The sequence below is a fragment of the Cheilinus undulatus genome, linkage group 18, assembly GCF_018320785.1.
Source record: "Cheilinus undulatus linkage group 18, ASM1832078v1, whole genome shotgun sequence".
NCBI classification, from domain to species: domain Eukaryota; kingdom Metazoa; phylum Chordata; class Actinopteri; order Labriformes; family Labridae; genus Cheilinus; species Cheilinus undulatus.
Genome location: NC_054882.1, coordinates 29391432 through 29408495, shown reverse-complemented (window position 1 = coordinate 29408495; position 17064 = coordinate 29391432). Strand labels below are relative to the sequence as shown.

Sequence of the window (17064 nt, the reverse complement as noted above, 5' to 3'; positions counted from 1 at the left end):
ACACAAAATCCTATAAATGTGATATTTTTTCATCCTTGACAGTGTTGAACGCTCATTAAGTGTTATTAAATGAAGGACAATTGGTTAATAAATAACCACACAGTCTGATTTGCATCATATTTACACTTTTATTTCTCAGGTGTAATTCTTTTCACACTAGTTACATATAAACATGTTTTACAGTTTTTCGTGTAATTTTTGGCACCGAAGACTTTGGCAACAGACTCATCTTGTCAAAGAATGTCTGTTAGTTTTACATGATGGATCTATACAACACTAGCACACATGTTGAATGTGATCTTATGTTTTTAACAAGTTTACTGTTTTCAAAAAATTTGAAATAACTTCTAAATGGTCTGCAGGTCTGATACTAAATGACCACCAAGCCCTTGTAACATCTGTGCTGTACAGTCTCACATTCTTAAACCAACAAAGTGCTGACAAAAGTGCATATTTACAGAGTGCCAAAAAAGTGAAAAAGAGAATTGTTTCAGAGGGTTATAGACAGAATTATATAACGAAACACAACGGCAGTAAAAACTGTTCAGTTTCAGATCTGCATACAGAACAGATCTGACAAAGGGTGTGGTGTCATGAAGTACTTTCTATCAATGCAGTACCAGTGTGAAGACATTTACAGCAACTCTGCCTTTACTTCCTCAGAGGATTATTTTGAATTGTTGATTGTCTATTATTCTTTAATGTTACTTTTCTAAACTATTGTTCCCCTCTCAGTAAGGCCGGCTAAACACAATGAATGATTTTCCTATCTTAAACAGGCATAAGGACAGTTCCAACTGATTTTCAACATTATAATCTTAAACAGGCATAAGGACAGTTCCAACTGATTTTCAACATTATAATCCTCTGAACGAACATGCTGGACAATTGGGCCAGCCGTCTGTCGTAATGATTTCACAGATGCGTTTTCACAGATATGAGATCTCACAGAAACTTGCATGACCAAACACAATTTCAGAGGAAAAACAAATGTGGACTTTTAATGGCGTCATCAGCTGTCCTCCCATATGTTTCTTTTTCAAAACAAAAATTTTTCTTTTTTTTTTTTGCTGGCATCAAGCCAAAACCTCCTATCCCTAAAATCCCTGTCTTCAGGCAGTGAAACTAGCTCTGTATTTTCCAATTAATTTAACACCGAATGGTAATAGTCAGCATCTTGTTGACACTTTTCATTGCTTTAAAAACTCCTACAACCCACTGACAGATGTAAAGGGTGACCGATAGCACTGATTTCTGAAAAAAAAAAAAATTAATAATAAAAAAATGGAGATACAAGGTCTTGGTCTTTTTGGAGATGCTCTGTTGGTAGGAGCCTGATCTTAACTCATTCCAAATCCTGGAGGCTCTAACTTAGGAAATAATGATGACAACAAACACATGAGGTCTGTAAAGAATTGGGACACCACCCCTTGATTGTTTGTTTTAGGGGGGCAAATCATGTTCAAAATATAAAGCTGCCTAGTATGTAGCCAGTCTTAGTCATGTTTGCAGTTATTGCTCAGTCTGATTAACTGAAATGTATTATTTGAGGGAAGTGAAAGCACATGCCATTAAATTTAACAATGACTGTGTAACCAGTGGTAACCGGCTATTCAAAACCACAAAGGTCGCACTTAGCTGACAGAAATGGCAGTTTAAAGAAAACAAAGGAGGGAAATATTTCCACAGCACCAAATTAAATTTTCAAAAGCAGTGTTTTGTTAAATGTCCTCATAGATTACCAATTAAGAAATAAAAAATGTCTTTCACTGGAGATTTCCTTCCAGTGTTACAGACACTCTCCAGGCAGTGAAAACTGATTTGTGTATTTATAGTTGTAATAATAATGTGCTTCTTTTCTCAAACTGGATTGTAAGCAGTTACAGTACCACTTTAGTCTATATTGCAAGTATCTTAAATGCAACCAGTCCAAAGCTCTCTTTAATGTTGTCCCTGGCAGAGCCAGCATCTGTGAAGTCACATTTGAAAAGATGGACATAACAGTCTGTTTTATGTCTTTGCATTAGGTCTTCTTTGGTCATAAAGTCTTTTTATTGTTTGGGTTGTTTCCAGGTTGTCTTTGCAGTTTGACATTATTGTTGAGATTTCTGATAACCAGTGTATTTATAGCATCTTTTACGGGAACTATCACTGCTTCATTGTTTCCTTAGGAGTGTTGTTATGAATCCACTGTGTCTGTCTGTACCTCCAGCAGTTACATCTCAAAGTGACGGTAGATACTCTCCACGTAGTTTAGCACCCTCTGCCAGTCTGGGCCGCCTGCTCGCAGCATCTCCTCTACTGTCTGTAGGCAATTTCATACAATTAATATAAACTTTACTGACTGCAAAATGACTGAGATGGTGATGGGTAAAATAGCAAAGCTTTTACCAGGCTCCGTGTAATGCCAACACTCTCTCCTGTTTTGAATGCCAGACTGAGATTTTCCCTCTGCAAAGAAAAGAAAAAAGTTGAAAACAGAACTTCACTTACGTTAAACAGACTCCTAGTACAGTTCCCACCTTGTTCTCTGGAGTCAGAGTGTTGTAAGGGATGTGTGAGGGGAGGTAGGTGTGGTACACAGCACAGAAGGCCAGACCATCAGCCCAGCTGCTGCTGAAGTTCGTGATGTCGATATTCTGCTCAGACAGAAAACATGCAAAGGTTGATGTAAGAAAAGGCAATCAATAAGTACAATGTATACAGCTGATATAGTTGGAAATAAAGCAAGTAATTAAACTTTATTTCCATTTTATTTATTTATTTTTTTTTACCAAAGCTGATAACAGCTCACAATGGCCATCTCCCAAAAAGACAACTTACATGTCTCTAACAAACACTTTCCTTTAATCTCCTGAGACTTTAGCTTTTGTTTGGAATTTTCTTTCGCTTATTTGGGATGAGTAAGATCTAATCATTCTAAAAGCCCAGCTTGGCATTGAGCAGGAATTAAATTTGACCAAAAATGATGTCCAATATCAACACAAATTCCCTGAAATTATAAAGAAACTACCCATAATTTCTGTGAAAAATTCTTAAACATATGTTTTAAAAGTTTCACATAAAAAAGTACCCCAAGGTTTCTTTAAATATTTCTCAAATGTTTCAGTGGAACTTTATACTGAAGTCTAAATTTTAATTGTAAAAAAAAAAAATATAAATTCATTGAAGTTTTCAAAAAATCCCCCAAATCTCAGGCAAATTTCCCCAAAACGTACAAATATATTCCCAAAATTTTATGATGTGAGAATATTCTCCCCAACATCTTTACGTTTCCTGAAATTTTCATAAAACTCTGGAATTCTCAAAGGACGCCCTGCCTCCCAATTCCCCAAATTAAAAAATACATTTCCCAAGTTTTCTTGAGAATACCTAAAAGTTTCAAAGAGAATCCTCCCAAAAAATAACAAAAAATAAAAAGCTCAAGAAAACATTCAAAAATTTCAGTTAAAAAAAACCTCCAATGAAACTCAAAAAAATAAACCAAAATATCTATGAAAAAACTTAAAAAAAAAGTTATATCCACAAAAATATCTAGGACAATAAAAAAAAAATCATTACAAATTCTCCCATTTTTTTTCAAGTCAGGTACTTAATTTTCAATATACATTCTCAACAATAATCTAAAAAATGGTAGAAATTACTATGTTGTAGAAAAACCAGAGTGCAATGTCCTCATATGTGGATGCAGGGTCTCAGGAGGTTAAGGCACACTGTCATCTTCACTCATTTTAATAATTATTGAAGTTATTTGTAGAATTACTGATGGGAACTCTCTGGACAAAGCTTGAAAGACTATTGTAGATTTTAGTTGTTCATTTTCTACGGTTAAAATAATTGTTTGTAACTTTCTGATGTAAATTTAGACAGCTCTTGTGTGTAGCAAACCAGTCTGTACTTTATTTAACTGATAAGCATCTTGTTGGAAAGATAACACAAAGGAATCATATTTTTTTATGTTTTTCTAAGAAAAAGAAAACATTTTGCAAGAATGACAACAAAGAATATTTTTGTTGAAGTCTAATGTTTGTTTTCGATAAAGGATTGAAATAGTTGTACAGTAACAGTCACTGCACATCTCTGTCACTACTTGCTCTCACCTGCCTGACTGCATGGCAAGAAAGGAAAAAGAGAGGCGCTTTGCTGTTGCTTAATGTGCTTCCTCTAAAAAGTATTCATGGAATAAGTTACAGTGTCTTGATTGTACTGTTGGCTGCTGCCTGCAGCTTTTGTAACTGAGACATGCAGAGGCATGGTACCCATCAAAACTCACTCAAACACAGCAGCACAGCTTTGTGTTTCCCAAGCATTGCTTTAATGTGCAAATGCAGCACAGCAAATAAACACAAAATGGTGACATGGCAGGCAGCCTGGCTATGGACCCAACATCTCAGACGGCATGTCTGGCAGACCGTTCATGTAAGACGCTGTCTCTATCAGAGAGATCTGTAATTTACCAATACGACTTATTTCCAGTATTACATTTTTTTTTCTAATTCAACTTTATTCATAAATAAAGTCTGGCAGTTACTTTCATGAATTAACCACAGTAGAAACATGACAGACGAAACAACATTTCAGAAATAAAACAGAGAAAAAGGTCAGAGTTCTGATCTGGGATGAAAGTACCAACCCATTTTAGAAGTAGTTACAGAAATGGCAGCTCATTTTAGCTTTGTTAGCTCTAGGTACAGATAGCATAGCTACACTGGCTATGTAAATAATGTTACTACATAAACCAATGCAGCTGAAGCTGCTTTGTGAGCTTAGATTTAGCCATGCTAACTACCTGCATTGGCAAATTAGCTACGTTATCTATATAGCTCCGTAAGCTATGTAGCTACATAGCTTAACACAGCTACATATGTTATGTAGCTGCTTTGTGAGTTTAGATCTAGCCACGTTAACTACATAGCTACATTAGCAAATTAGCTCACTATCTACGCAGCTTACACATCTAAATGAGCTACGTGGGCGACGTAAGAGTGTTTTCATTGAAGATGAGCTTTTTTCTTGCGAGTAGACTATTGACTCGGCTTCATTAAATGTAAAGTAATGCGTTTTTGCAGGCCAGGTTTTTTACTTTTAACTTCTGGTATCCTATACCTTTCCTTAACCCCTACCCCAAATCTGAATTTATTTAGAATGTTTTAGCATGTACTTTCAATCTCACAGAAATGGCGTCTCATATGAACAGTCTACGAGAGGGGCTGTTAGATAAGTACGGTCTGCAGCCAGACCCCTCTCAACATGGCCATTCCTGTCTTTTTTTTACCATTGGCAGTCATCATCATTATTAACTGAACCCTTGGTGACTTTGATGGGCTCTTGTACCGTCCAATCAGAGAGCACCTTCTCATGGAAACCATCGCTGGGCTAACTGATGTTCAGGTAAAGCTTAGTAGCTTTGATGTTACTTAATGGAAACAAACCATATTCATAGTGATGTTAGAATTATGTGATGTTGACGTTGCAATTCTGTAATGTTAGCTAACTAGCATTAACACCAACTTTAATCAGTGTTTCCCACAGAGTAACACTAAACTTGGGTGGTAGGGAAGACCATCCCACCCTCCCTCATTCTGTGCATTTAATATTTTGTGTTCTGCTGTCTTAAAAGTATTTCTCAGCAGTACATTGTGGGGGTCAGCCGATATGATACTGATTATTAGTAGTTCACGAGACCAATGATGTTCAATATTTGGCAGTGAAATGCATTAATTATAATGTACATTTTTTTTACCTAATATGGCAAAATTATAATCGCCTAATCAAAAAAATAACAAATTGAAATGTAGTCCTTGCTCTACCATAATGAGAAACAGCACAGAGCAACACAGCAGAAGCAGGAAAACAGGAAGTTCACTGTGTTAGGGACACCCAGGCTCAAGTGTTAATTTGTTACTTCATCTAGCCAATAAGATTGTATTGTTTACAAGATACCGGGTGACACTGTGGAGTGAAAATGAAGCCAGAGGGGACAGACTTTCTAGTGGAACCAAAGTAGAACCCTTTCTGAGGAGTCAACTTTATCAGTTATCTGTAAAATAAAATTCTGATACCGATAATCTGGTCAAATGCCAAATGTTGGCCTTAATGATTGGTCAGACTAGTTGGTCGACCATAAGTACATTCCATAAAGACACCTAGATAATATCGTGAGCCTTTGGATATGTTTCATATTCCCTAAAACACTTACATTTTACATAACACAAGATGTGACACTTCAATCGGTGTATTTACAGGAGGGCGTACAAGTGGATGTATCTATATCGCATGCAGATGGCGATTATATTCAAGTAAAAAAAGAAAATGAAAACAGAAAAAGATTAAATGGTGGGAAAATATACTTGGGAGACTTTAAATATTCCAGGGGCGTCTACTCATGTATTGTCTAGGTGTGGGAAACACTTCAGTAAAGCTGGTCTAGCAATTCACTATTAGAATAACCTTGTATCTCCTTTGTTCCTGATTTAAATTTTTTCCATAAATCAGTTCCATCAGTCACTCTTGAGATCTGTAGGTGGGATTAACATACTTTAAAAAAATTAAAATTTTCAAAAATATGCTGACTATGACAATTCAGTGTTAAATTATTTGAAAAATAGGTTTTTTTTTATTCCCTATAAAGTGGTGATTCTGGAGATAGGAGGTTATGGCAAAACGGCAGCATTATGCAAGCACTGTAATGATATGGAGAAATGTGAATATTATCAATGATTCTATGGTAAAGAAACATGGTTTATCATTTCTTTTGTTCAGACAAAAACTGTAACAATCAAGTGCACAGCTAGATTTCACTGGCTGGTGTTATATCAACATAAAGAAATAGAAAATTCCAAGTATACCTCCCTATACCTTTCTTTAACTTATAATTTGCACATTAACTTTTGTACTGAAAAGGCAGGTAAATTACTCTCTCTTTGGAGTCAAACATATAACGTAAATGGTATCCAGGATAACCTTGTAGCCTTGTGTTTGGCTCTGACACCAGCGCAGCAGCGAGTTTCTCTTGGAGCCTCCATGGCGACGCAGCAGCATGTTGAAACCATCCTGGGATCTGACAACAACAAGACATAAACTGCTGAGGCCTTCACAGTTTTCTGCTGAAAGACTGCAGGAGTTGTTACAAGGTCTGCTTTTGTGGAAAATCTTATTACATAGTTAATTCAGTTACTGAAAAGAAAACCCAATTAACACATTGATTCAAGCACAAGAGGTCACTTATATTCACTACTGAGCTTTAAGAGTTCACCAGACGAACGTGTTGGGGTCAAAACCGGTAATTACATTCACAGGATGTTGCAATTGTGCTGGCCTCTTTGACACAGTAGTTTGTCTGTGTCTGTGTGTCGATGTGTGAGTAGACTCACTTGGTGGGAGGCAGCTCTGTTAGACTAGAGTTGTACTTGTTCAGAGATTCCTCACGTTTTCCTGTAAAGACAAGCAACAATACAGAACTGTCATTATAAATCATATTAAGTTACACATTCTAAAAGCAGAACTTAATGAGTTTAGGCCACTTTTGGGCAGGACATACATAATATCCTATGTTCATTAAAGAGGTTTTTTTGTTCTTGTCAAAAAGGCAATTTATATTGACCTTAATTGATTTATAAAATAACTGAAAGGGTAAGACATCCAAAGGTGTGAATATTTTTCTATAGGCCCTGCAGCTGTGTTTCCACCAAGCGGTCTGGTTCTCTCTGGATTAGAATGTTATACAATTATTTGCATTTCAGCCAAGAACGCTCATGTAATTTAAACAGTTATTGTAAAATAGATACACATTTTGCAGAGAAGGCTCTGCTCAAAAGATGCTCCCTGGGTTAGCCAAGCAGCATGCTTTGACTGCCAAGGGAGCACATCAATGAAAACTTCATTAGTATAGATACAGTTATGACAGTATTTCAGATAAAATTAAGTTTAGTTAAGCAGCATTCTACTCCATAGTTGCATAGTTGGGGTGGGGGAGGTAAATCTTTGCCAGACGCAGTTTGGTTGGATCAGCAATTATGGAGCAGAAATCAGTGAAGAGGGCATCATATTTAAATGGACCACCTTGTTTACAGAATGAGCTGTGATAAGTTGCGAGAGAAGAGGGATAATAATTCAGTCAGCTGGCAGTGAGCTGGTTGAAGTAGGACATATGATTTCCATGTCTGGAAGCTGGGAAAAGTACCAAAATAAATTATCTGTACTGTTCTACTTTTTGGCACTTTTCTGTTGGGTTATCAAGAGGAGCTAGAGTTAGGGCTAGGGTTAGACTCACTGCAGTTTATTGATTGGTTGAAAGAATCCCCACCCCTCATGCAACAGCAGTAATAATGGACAAACACAAAACATGCCATGTTTTGTACTGAGTTGAACAGGTTTCCACCTCTTTTTGTGGTAAACATGCTAAAAAAATTCTGATATACCAGTGAGCATACTGTATAAACCTTGTGGGTATCGGTTTAATTGAAATGGCAACTCAATTAAAGAGAAGTAATGAGCAAGAAGACATGTACTGGTTGCAAACAAATTAGTCCTACTTGATGTAAAGACACGTGCTGGCTCCCATTTGGGAGCTTCCTTCCTTTTTTTCAAAATTTCTGTTGATTAAAAAAACATTTAAAAAGACAAAATGGTACCAAAGAAGGAGCAATTTAAAAGATGAAAGACCAGCTTTAATTACTAAGCTTAGGCAAAGATACAGATCTCTTAAAAGGGACAAAATTCCCATCACTATGAGTGGGGCTGGATAAGCACTGGCTTTGTAAACACAAACAGGATCAGTTATTACTGTGGCAAAAATGACTGAACCAAACTGGACTACTTGGTGAATATGCACCATTTGTTTTTTACCGTTTTGTCTAAAGCCGTGCGATTTTCCTGTGATTCAGCCACGAATTTGGAGTCGCACGACTCAGGTGAATCGGGCATTGTTACTCATGTACAGGGGCATACGACGGCCAACCACAGCGCACGACCAGCGATCAGCTCCCGACTTGTCGGGAGGATTTCTGGCATGTTTGATATTTTGGTCGTACGACTCCAGACAGTTCACAGTCAGAGCAGAAACACAAGCAGAATAAACAACTTTAGGGGATTGTTCCTTTGTAAACGGTCAGACAACATCCTAAATGACCATGACAACAGCTGGAATCACTTTCTGATGCACCACGCTATGGTAAAGTAAATGAACAGGCAGGAAATATTCCTATCTGCTGACCTGCACTGCACCTGCAGACACAGATGTGCTCCTGTCACACACACACACACACAGGGAGAGATAGTGGGAGAGGTAGAGAGAGAGAGCACGTGCATGAGAGAGCGGGGGAGATATGGGGGGAGAGAGAGGATATGCTTCATCCTGAATGTGTGAGCCTTTAAAAAAGGAAACTCAGCGGGTTTCTGTCACAGTCCATACTGACTCTAGTTGCACAGTGTGAGCACTCAGGTCATGCGCGATGGTCGTGCGTCATAAATGATGCAGTCGCACAGTGTGAGATGACATTCTGCCATGACGATTGTATGGTCGGCTTGAAATCGCACAGTGTACACCCGGCTTAAGAGTAAATTTGATAAAGACATGAGAGACATGTTGTTGTTTGGCTAATCTTGACAAACATACCTGTGTCCGTACTCGACCTGCTCTCTTGCCAATCCAGACTTCTTCGGCCTCTCAGTGGCCCAGAGTCCTTTGAAACAAATGTGAAAAATACAAAGTAGAACAAAACATCACATCAACAAGACCCTGAAGATTTTAATGCAAACAGCCATTATGCAATGAATGATCTTCCTCAAAATAAATCATCCACCTTGTTTGTAGGCACAAATGTTGAGGCAGTATTTGTCTGGGAGGTCCCATTGTGCATGGTGGGGGAGTCGGAGGAAGCAGGCAATCTGGAGAGGCTTCTGTAACATCACAATGCATGGTTAGGAAAAACAGACCTGGTAAGCCAAACTGAATGTTTTCAGTGGTATTTTTTAAGAACACTTGGCTCGTGCAATAAATCCAAAAGCCTGTTGGTTTAAGGCAATCACAATAAGATTTCTAAATCAAAGTTTGGGTTGTTATTTATTTGTGACAACAAAAAAAATGACAACATCAAACTCTTTGTCTCACCTTGACCTCTCTGAGGTTACTGTCCTTGTCTCGCTGGATCGCACCTCCTCATCACTCTTCTCCTCGTTAGTGACATTTTTGAGGTACCGTTTAGTCACATTGTTACAGTCCTTTCTGGCCTCCTCGTTGATCACATTCTTCAACTCATTCGGACTCCTCCTTTCAATCTCTTCTCGCCCCAACCTGTACACCGCCCTCTCCCTGCCCCTCTGGGTCCCTTCTTTGCTTTCAGAGTGGTTTGTTGGTTCATTTGTTGGTCTATTGGGCTTCTCTGGTTCCTGACTAGGCCCCTGGTTGAGAGTGGCCAGTCTCTGTTGGCTCTCCTTAAGCTCCCCTCTCAGGGTAACCAGTTGTATATCAGCCTCCTTCAGTCTCTGCTGGGCAGCTGCCAGCTCTCTCTCCACATCCTTATGCACCGCTCTGAGGGCATTCAGCTCTTCTTCCGCCTCTGCTCTCAGACGGTCAGCCACTGACACCGCCACCTGTAGGTCAGCCTGGAACTGCAGCCATTCCCCACGTTCTGTCTGGAAGGGAAACAATAAGGTAATGCTAATGTGATGAACACAAGGGGAAATGTGAGGAATCTTGTACAAATGGTTACTTGTATTTTGCAAACTTAAACTCACTATTTAAAGTGTAGCAGGCACAACACTGCCCCAAATGACATTAATGGCCAACCAATATCTTGAGCTGCTTATGTAACAGAGGATGCAAACATGACACATTCTGCCTGTTTTTGTTCATCACAGTAGAAACAGTTGACTCATGCCTCTACACCTAGACATGTGTAATTATCCTGAGAAACAAACAAAGAATTAAGAGAGGCCTTTTAAAACCCAAAATAAACAGAACTGAACTCTAAGCAGACTATGACTATTGACCTATAAACAATCAAAATCAATTTTGCCTTCATTAGAAGAATACAGGTCCATCTGAACTGAGTGGCAAGCACCAGCAGGCACAGAGAAAAAAAGAAAAACTGGCAACTTAAATCTAATGAGGCGTAGCTGAACTTTGAAAAGGTTTTGCTTGGGGTGATCACTGCATGTCATATAAAATCAAGTAAATGAAAATATGCTCACTTGGAAAAAGGACGCCTTGCAAGTTTTGACAAAAAGTATGTGCAATGTTTGGGAGCAAGACCAAGATTGTATTGTGAAACTGTCTTTTATGTCACTAACACTTTGGCCACAATCTCTTTAAAGTTTTTTTCTTCTTCTTTCATTTTGTTGTTATCTAGAAACTAGTTGGGTGGTCATAGAGAAAGCTCTGGCAAGGACTCAATAATGAAGTATATTAGATATTTGTTACACTAAAAGGATAAGACAACATAGGGAGTGATGGTTTAACCACCTCTGTTTTCTTCTTCTACTTCTGTTTTAACAGCAACTGACTAACAGACATTAGGCCATTATAAACTAAATCTGACAGCTTTAATCACTCATTATTTGATTCATGTAACTAGGTTAACATGATTCGCTTAAAGAAAGTGAACCTTTTTTGCCTTAATTCCCCCTTTTTGGATTGAAATCTGATGAGAATGCTATTAACACATTAGCTAGCTAGCAGATGCTAAAATTAGCTAGCACGCTAGTTTGCTAGCGGTACAATAATAAAAAAGCTCGTGCAAAAAAAAAAAAGGCAAGACAAGTTAAAGTAAGCTAGGTAGTCACAAAGAATCAATACAGACCATTGATGTCTGTCTGTTTCAGAGTTGAAGAGCTGTTTTTTGAGATATAATTATGTATGATCAAATTTCAGAAGGGGTTACAAGAACGGTACCTAGCACTGTTAGCTAAAGCTAACATAGCTACACTAGCTATATGTAATAAACGTTACTACATAAGCCAATATGGCTAAATAAGCTTTAGCTTCATGAGCTTAAGCAAATGTAGTAAAAGCTAACGTAGCTATGGAGCTGCTTTTTGAGCTTAGTTTTAGCTACATTACATTGTCTACTTTGCTAAAACAACTATCGAAGCTACGCTTGCTTCGTCAGAATGTCTGCATGGAGGACAAACTTTTTCCTGCAGGCAGACTGTTTAGATGTCTTCATTAAAGGATTTGTAATCAGGTTTTGATTACAGATTAAATCGTAACATGGCCTGCTGCAGTTCTCAAACATTGTAAAATGTTTCAGAATTCCAGTTTAATGCATTTGCTTTGGCAGCAGAGATTTTTATGCTCTACACATCATGCAAATATTCAAGAGTCTTTTAAAAAATGTTCACAAAAGTCCTAATTTTCTTTTTTATGTTTATTTTTTTTCTTCATCAAAATGAGAGAAACAAAAATCCCCTTCAATATGCCAACTGATTTCAAATTTTCAATTAGAGCAAAAATCCCATTCCTTTATTTTCCTAATTTTTTATCCCCAGTTAATTTACTCTATTATTGTGTAAGTTATAATATAGAATGATTGATTACTAGTGTTTGTGTGTTTTATTTCTGTTCTGAAATAGATGGCTTCTTAGATTCATGGTCTGCAGCCAGACCCCTCTCCAAAGAAAGGATGCAAAGACACCGATACCAGTAGGGGGTATCAAGGCCTGATACCAAGCCTTGTAATCTTAGTCGTACTCATTAAACATAGCAGATAGTGTACTTCAGGCCTATTCAATTAGAGGCCTGTGGGGCACATGCAGCCCAGAACCAAGCCCCAAGTGGCCCAGCCTGTGGTCACTCCAGAGATTCAGAGGGCAACCAGTTTCTCAAGTCTTCATAAATCCCACAGTATTTTAGACCATTTCAACTGTAGCTACAACAGTGCAAATTTAGTTTTTATGCAACTTTACAATATTTCTGGGTAAGATGTGACCAAAATTATTATTTACTGAATTTTCTTTTTTCATTCTATTCATTTTATTTTTAATCAAGTGAAAAAAAAAACACTTCAACTACCTTGGGTTATGTTCAATTACAGCTCTGTTGTTGTGTTTTTATGCACTTTTTGATGTGCTTTTGTCATGTTGCCAAATTTGAAAGTGAGACTATTAATAAAAAGTGCATATTTTTCAGCAAATTTATCTGTATTGGTTCAAATTTGACATCACCAGCTGCTTACTGCTTACATGTCTGGCCTGGCTACATTTCTCTATTTTAAAATCTGGCCCAGTTGAATTTGTAACTGAATAGCCCTGCTGTACTTTGTACTTTGTAATGTAGCCTCTCAATATGAGTGTGTGTATTCAAAGTCGGAGCTACGTCTGCACTTAAGTAATATTCTAATATAAATCTGGATAAAAAAGTAGAGGACAATGAAATTAAACTGTCAAGTGGAGGGATGAAGAGCATCAGATGAAAATAATATGAACTTTTAAAATAATTTTAGGAACAGGTATAATTAAGTACTCATATTTTAACTGTTACAAAATCACCAACATTTGAGGAGAGAGGGTTAAGAAAGAAAACCAAAATGGAGAAAGAACAATAAAAGTAGCTACAATTATTTCAAGATTTAACTGTTGAGCAATGTGAGGAAATGTGGAGGAGCTGGGGAGGGAGGGTAATTAAATGAAGAATGGATGAAGTTGTGGAGGAGGAGGCCATGTCTGAGCCAAGTTGCTCTCTCATCTGACCAGTGACTCAAGACCACAGCTGGGCCCGATTACAGTCCGTACACACATGCAGACAGGAACACACACATATCATATTCCCTCTTTCTCTCCCACACATATACCTCCATTATTATCTTGCCTCACCACCAAACCACATTGTTAAACTCTCTTTCATATTCAGGGTTAGTGGGAGCGCTCTCTTCCTGGCAACATTTGTCAAATGAACAGTAGGATCGCTGTCTCTGTTTGGAGATGTTCTATAATAAGAAACTTTTCTAAACATACTTGGACTTGAAGGATCTTGTCTTCACAGAGTTTTATGTTATCTGGATGTGCACACTCCAATTGGAGCATGTCTGTTAAAGGAAACAGGAAGGGGCGCTCCTTATTTTGCACTGAGATAAGGGTGTGGACTGTCAGTCTTACTCCCTGGTAGTCCCACAAGAACTGACCTAGTGCCCCACTGCTTGACCAGATGTGGTATCCAGCATCACAGGAACAGTTACACTTGTCTCCTACTCTTCATGCACATCTGAGTCCCTGACATTCCTGGGAAGGGTCTAGTACAATAGATTTTTTTTTTCAGATGTTTGTATTTCAGTTTAGACCATCTGTCTCTAGATCCACTCCCCACCCTGCCTTTTCAATACATACTTGGGGAAACATCTCAACTTTGTAATGTCTCCCCTCTCCAGCTTTCCAATGGCTGGGGTGTGAATCAAAAGTGCTTGAATACAATGTTTATCTTTTTTGCTAAATTCCCTCCATCTACAGCAGTTAGAAACAGGCAAAATTTGACATATCCCCCCTGACTGCTACATCAAAATAGCTTTTACACCCTTCAAATTCATACCTAAATGTTGCCAGACATCAAAAACAAAGCTAGTTCTATCTATTTTTATACTGCAAACTGGACACAGTATGCGCACAAGGCCCATATTCCAAACCTCCAAAACAAATCACTACTAAAAGGAACAAAGGTTTTTATGGGTTTGGTCATCTGAAGCATCCTAGCGTTAAGAAAGAAAAGACCAAACCTGGAGATCATTCCTGGAAGTCTCTAGCAGCACTCACCTGGAACTGATTCCAAAGCAGCTTTCACACTGACTAAATCTCCAGAAGTGAACACAAATTTGACCACCACCCCCTCAAAACACCCACTTCCTTCACCATGAATGGAGTGTTTTCATTTTTGTTGGTTAAGACAATTGCAGACCAGTGGTGCACAGTAAGCACAGACAGATGGAAATTCTCAGGACTTCACTGCACATTGGGTAATCATGCCTATTTTTCAGAATTCAGATGAACTGCTGTGCATTGGAAAGAGGTTACTATTGTGAGGGAGGGAGCATATGGAAGAAGAGGGATGAGGGCTTAGCGGACACAATGTGTCTGGAAGAATGATGGCTACTTGAATAACATGGAAAAAGAGGTCAAAAAGAAGGTCAGGGTGAAAGATAAAAAGCTCAGGCAAGTTGAGGTCATGACAAGATGGACTGAAGTGAAGAAGCAGAGCAGGAGGCAAGGAAACAAGAGGGTTAAAAGGGGGATGTGATAGATGTAAATGTTACCATGTGCATTAAACTGATACTATCCTGGATTTTTTGGGGAAGCTGCATCTGTGGATATATAATGTCACAATTTTAAAACCAACTTTACCTGGACTTTTTGACAGCCAGACAGCCAGTTACTTTAATGATCAGAGTTCATCAGTCCATGGAGCCCTGAACTGGTGAAAGTGTAACATTAACAAGGCAATGCCCTATATAATGAATTGATTAGGCTCTGCTACTTGTTAGAACTGCTGATTCTCTGGCTCAGTGTCCTCTATGTAGGAGACTCACCTTGACCTTTCCACAATAATTACACTAGCAGTAGGTACTTGTTAGGTAGCTTTAGGTGTGTTACACACCTGGAGTGTCTTTCATCTCCTCAGAATCAAGTCATATGAACGTAATATTGTCGACAGAGGGTATGCTGTCCAAATGTCTGCCTGTCTGTACGCTGTCAAAAAAATAAGTAAGTGCACGGATTGACAAAAATCTCTCTTTTTTGTGTTTAAGTTTTGCTGAGATGCTTACACAAGCATTCAGTACTAACAGATCCAAAAAATAACACTATTCTTAGACCCAGTCCTATGTCTAAGTTAAGTTTTGTTGACCCTTCAATTCCTACTAAGTCATCGACAGCATTATGTGAACAGACCCTATACTAAACATTTTTACATCTAGCAGTTTTCTTAAATGCTTCCTATAAATCAAAAGGATCACAATGCATCGAAACATTAATGATTGTTGTCGTAGTTTTCAAATCTTGCAGATGATAAGCAAGAGCTCCTGGGAAATTTCCCATAACACTCACTTTTGAGAACAAATTCCATCTCTGCTTTTTGCAGATGATGTAGTACTGTTGGATTCTTCAGCCGTGGACCTCCAGCAGTTGGAATGAGAGTCATCACCTCCAAGTCTGAGGACATGGTTCTCTGCTGGAAAATGGTGGATTGCTCCCTTTGGGTAGGGAGGGTGTCTTTGGCCAAAGTGAAGGAAATCACTTCACTTTGGCCAAAGCGGAATAAGCGGAAGAAAATGGATGGATGGACTCAGTTTTGAGTGTGCCTCAGGAAAATCTCTGTTTAAAGGGCCATGTAGCCCTAACACCTCCCTTACCTTTCCAGTACAACAAGAATCAGGACACCCTGCCCCTTGGCAGGAACCTGCAAAACATAGGGATGGGACTAATTGGCAGGGGCAAGCCTGAATCAGGATTTTGACAAAGTCTCAACTTATCAAAGTCTTTGGTTATGATGGTATCCACAGCCCATTTTATTCTTGGGGCATATAAGCATACCTCCTTATTAAGATCGATTGATTTTTTGGCATGATACAGTTTAGAGCAACAAGCTGGATGTAATTTAAGAACAAAATGAATAAAAGCTGCCTGATACAGAACAAGTGGAGATGATGAATCAAATAAAACACTGTTGTTGTTTTACTGTTTTCATTATCCTTTTTTAGCTTTTTATTCCCTGCTCTGACAAACAGAGCTCTGTCAGTGTTTTCCAGATCTCTTTTAATTGATAAGTCGGCTTTAACTTCTGTCTGCTGCGGAAAAAAATATTTTGTTCAACTGTCAGTGGGATTTCACAAATTCAGTTTTCATTTATGTCTTGCCAGCTTACGAAGTGGGACAACCTGGCAGGTTTGTGTGTTGAAAACTTCAGTTAATAAACATAATGTCAGAGTATTTGTTTGCAAAGGAGATGCGGTATTTTTTCTTTTTAGAAATAAGAAATTCAAAGAAACTTTTTTTTCCCTGTTTTATCATTTTTGGATCGGATTGATTGAAATCTAATTTGGCCATATCATCCTATATTTCAATAAATCATCAGTGAATCAA

The 17064-nt window shown here is 38.2% G+C and overlaps 1 protein-coding gene across 1 annotated transcript in view; it reads right to left on the bottom strand.

The window, feature by feature from the left end:
- Positions 1–684: 684 nt before the first annotated feature.
- Positions 685–17064, bottom strand: part of si:ch211-195o20.7 (cytospin-A) — a 32371-nt gene continuing 15991 nt past the window's right edge. The window contains exons 5-12 of the mRNA XM_041812532.1: positions 10112–10635; positions 9804–9900; positions 9617–9683; positions 7374–7434; positions 6964–7060; positions 2523–2639; positions 2392–2451; positions 685–2305 (exon numbers count right to left, since the gene is read on the bottom strand). Of these exons, the coding sequence (XP_041668466.1) occupies positions 2216–2305; positions 2392–2451; positions 2523–2639; positions 6964–7060; positions 7374–7434; positions 9617–9683; positions 9804–9900; positions 10112–10635 (1113 nt within the window). The 3' untranslated portion in view covers positions 685–2215. The remainder of the gene's footprint in view (positions 2306–2391; positions 2452–2522; positions 2640–6963; positions 7061–7373; positions 7435–9616; positions 9684–9803; positions 9901–10111; positions 10636–17064) is intronic.